Here is a 1,834-nt window from a genome sequence, read left to right as displayed (position 1 = left end):
CCGCCCATCGAGTCTGGGTCAGTTCTGAGCCCTTTCAGGTTTGGAGATGAGCCTCCAGCTTGGTCATTCCTCCTGGGAGGCCCAGAGTTGTGGTTCACTGAGGTGGGCGGTGTGGTGGGCCGTGGTGAACGCGGCACTTTCAGACTTACTGGGGCAATTTTAGGCTTTCTGGGTAGGTCTGGCCTTTCTCAGCAGTTTGGAGAGGGGTGTGGACCCTGCTGCATGGGGGCAGAAGATTGCTGCTCGGGGTCTGTTGCGAGAGGCGCTGTGACCCCCATGGTAGAAGTTAAGCAGGTTTCCTTGATTGTACGAAGAACTCCACAAAGCAGCAGGGTGAAGTTTGGCTCACGCTTTACTCAGAGGGTCTGCAGCTCCTTCCCCCTCACTCCCTGCCGATCCATAAATCCCAATCTCGATTTCCAGTGCCCGTTGGCTGTGTGCAAAGGAAGGGAATGCAGTTAGATAGTCAACTCATATGACTTCTTCCTGACCCTCCCTCTCGTGCTTGTGCCCAAGGAGTGTATTTAGGTGCTGCTTATTAAAATGTCTTTCTCTCCTGCATTATTCACGTATTTTACATTCCTATCTCTCATCTTATTTACACAAATGTAAATGAGATTGTTTCAAATGTTAGGAAATAGTGAAAATCGGAGTGTGGATTGAGTGATCCTGGTTGGGGCTGGACGTGTGACGTAGCAGGTCCAGGAAGGCACTTGCTGAGTGCTGGGTCTTGGAGACATGTCGTTAACACCTGCAGAACGAGCACAGGGAGGGAATTGGGCGGCAGAGGTGGAAGCGGGTGCTGCTGCAGTCAGGGGACTGCAGAGGAGGGATGGTGGTGGCCTGCCCCTTGTGTTCCTCCCGTCTGTCCATTCCACGAGGCAAACAGCACAGGAAGGGTGGGCTGTTCCCTTTGCGCTGGCTACTCTTCCATTCCAGGGCTGTGCTGGAGAACTGGTTAGTGCTGGGAAGGACCAGGGTGGTCCTCGTGTGTTCTGACTGCAGTGATCCCCGCCCCGGCCCAAACCTGTCCGTATTTGGGAAACATCTCACCGTGGTTTAGGGGCTCAAAGGGATGGTGAGTCCAAGGGGATAGTAGCTACAACTATGAAAACGTGTGTGTCAGTGACAGCTGGCGTTTGGCCCCCGTTTCCAAGTGCTGGGTCCTCTCATGCCACTGGCAAATGGTGAGGGTGAGCTTCCACTGCTCGTTGTCTTCCTTCTGCCGTGCTGGTGGGTGGACTCCCATGAGTGGCTTCGCGTTGTCCTTCGTACATGAACGGACTGAGTTAACACTGGGCTTGTCTCCCAGTTTCTGTTGACAGAGGAGAGCGACAGTTTGGTTTGCAGTCTGACTGTCCATGGCCAGGTCTAGTTCAGAAACCCGGTGTAGAACCATTCTCATCCTAGGAGACTTCAGAGAGGAATGTCTGCATCCTTCCTAAAACACCCCAAACCTGCAGCCTTTGTTTTCCCATTTAGCGATTAAATCAGCTGCCAACTCTGCTAATTCTCACTCTGCCCATGTGTGTGTTGGTCCACAGGCAGGAGTGTGTGGAGCAGCTCCTCAAGAACATGTTCGACGGGGAGCAGACCGAGAACTGCATTGTGAACGGAACACAAGTTCTTCTAACGCTGCTGGAAACGAGGCGCTCTGGGTAAGGCAGCACTGGCTTCCGTAGCGGGCAGTTTTAGGAACAGGTTTCGGTTCTACTTAGGCAAGAAAGGAGGTTTTTGGCCAGGTGTGAAATGTTATTCAGAAGGGAGTGCAAGAAGAGCTGTCTGGGTGTCCTGCTGCAGGAGCTGCACCCCGTGGCGGTTGTACTCGTTGGCA

General features: G+C 53.3%; 1 protein-coding gene across 1 annotated transcript in view; it reads left to right on the top strand.

The window, feature by feature from the left end:
* LOC104498705 (serine/threonine-protein phosphatase 6 regulatory subunit 2-like) overlaps positions 1-1,834 on the top strand; it is a gene marked incomplete at its 3' end in the record, with an annotated part of 16,085 nt that overhangs the window by 11,218 nt on the left and 3,033 nt on the right. Inside the window, exon 7 of the mRNA XM_010142117.1 lies at positions 1,545-1,658. Within this exon, the coding sequence (XP_010140419.1) occupies positions 1,545-1,658 (114 nt within the window). The remainder of the gene's footprint in view (positions 1-1,544; positions 1,659-1,834) is intronic.

Source organism: Buceros rhinoceros, unplaced genomic scaffold, assembly GCF_000710305.1.
Source record: "Buceros rhinoceros silvestris isolate BGI_N320 unplaced genomic scaffold, ASM71030v1 scaffold31848, whole genome shotgun sequence".
NCBI lineage: Eukaryota > Metazoa > Chordata > Aves > Bucerotiformes > Bucerotidae > Buceros > Buceros rhinoceros.
Note: the sequence above shows the minus strand (reverse complement) of the source record. Positions and strands in the feature narration are given on the sequence as shown.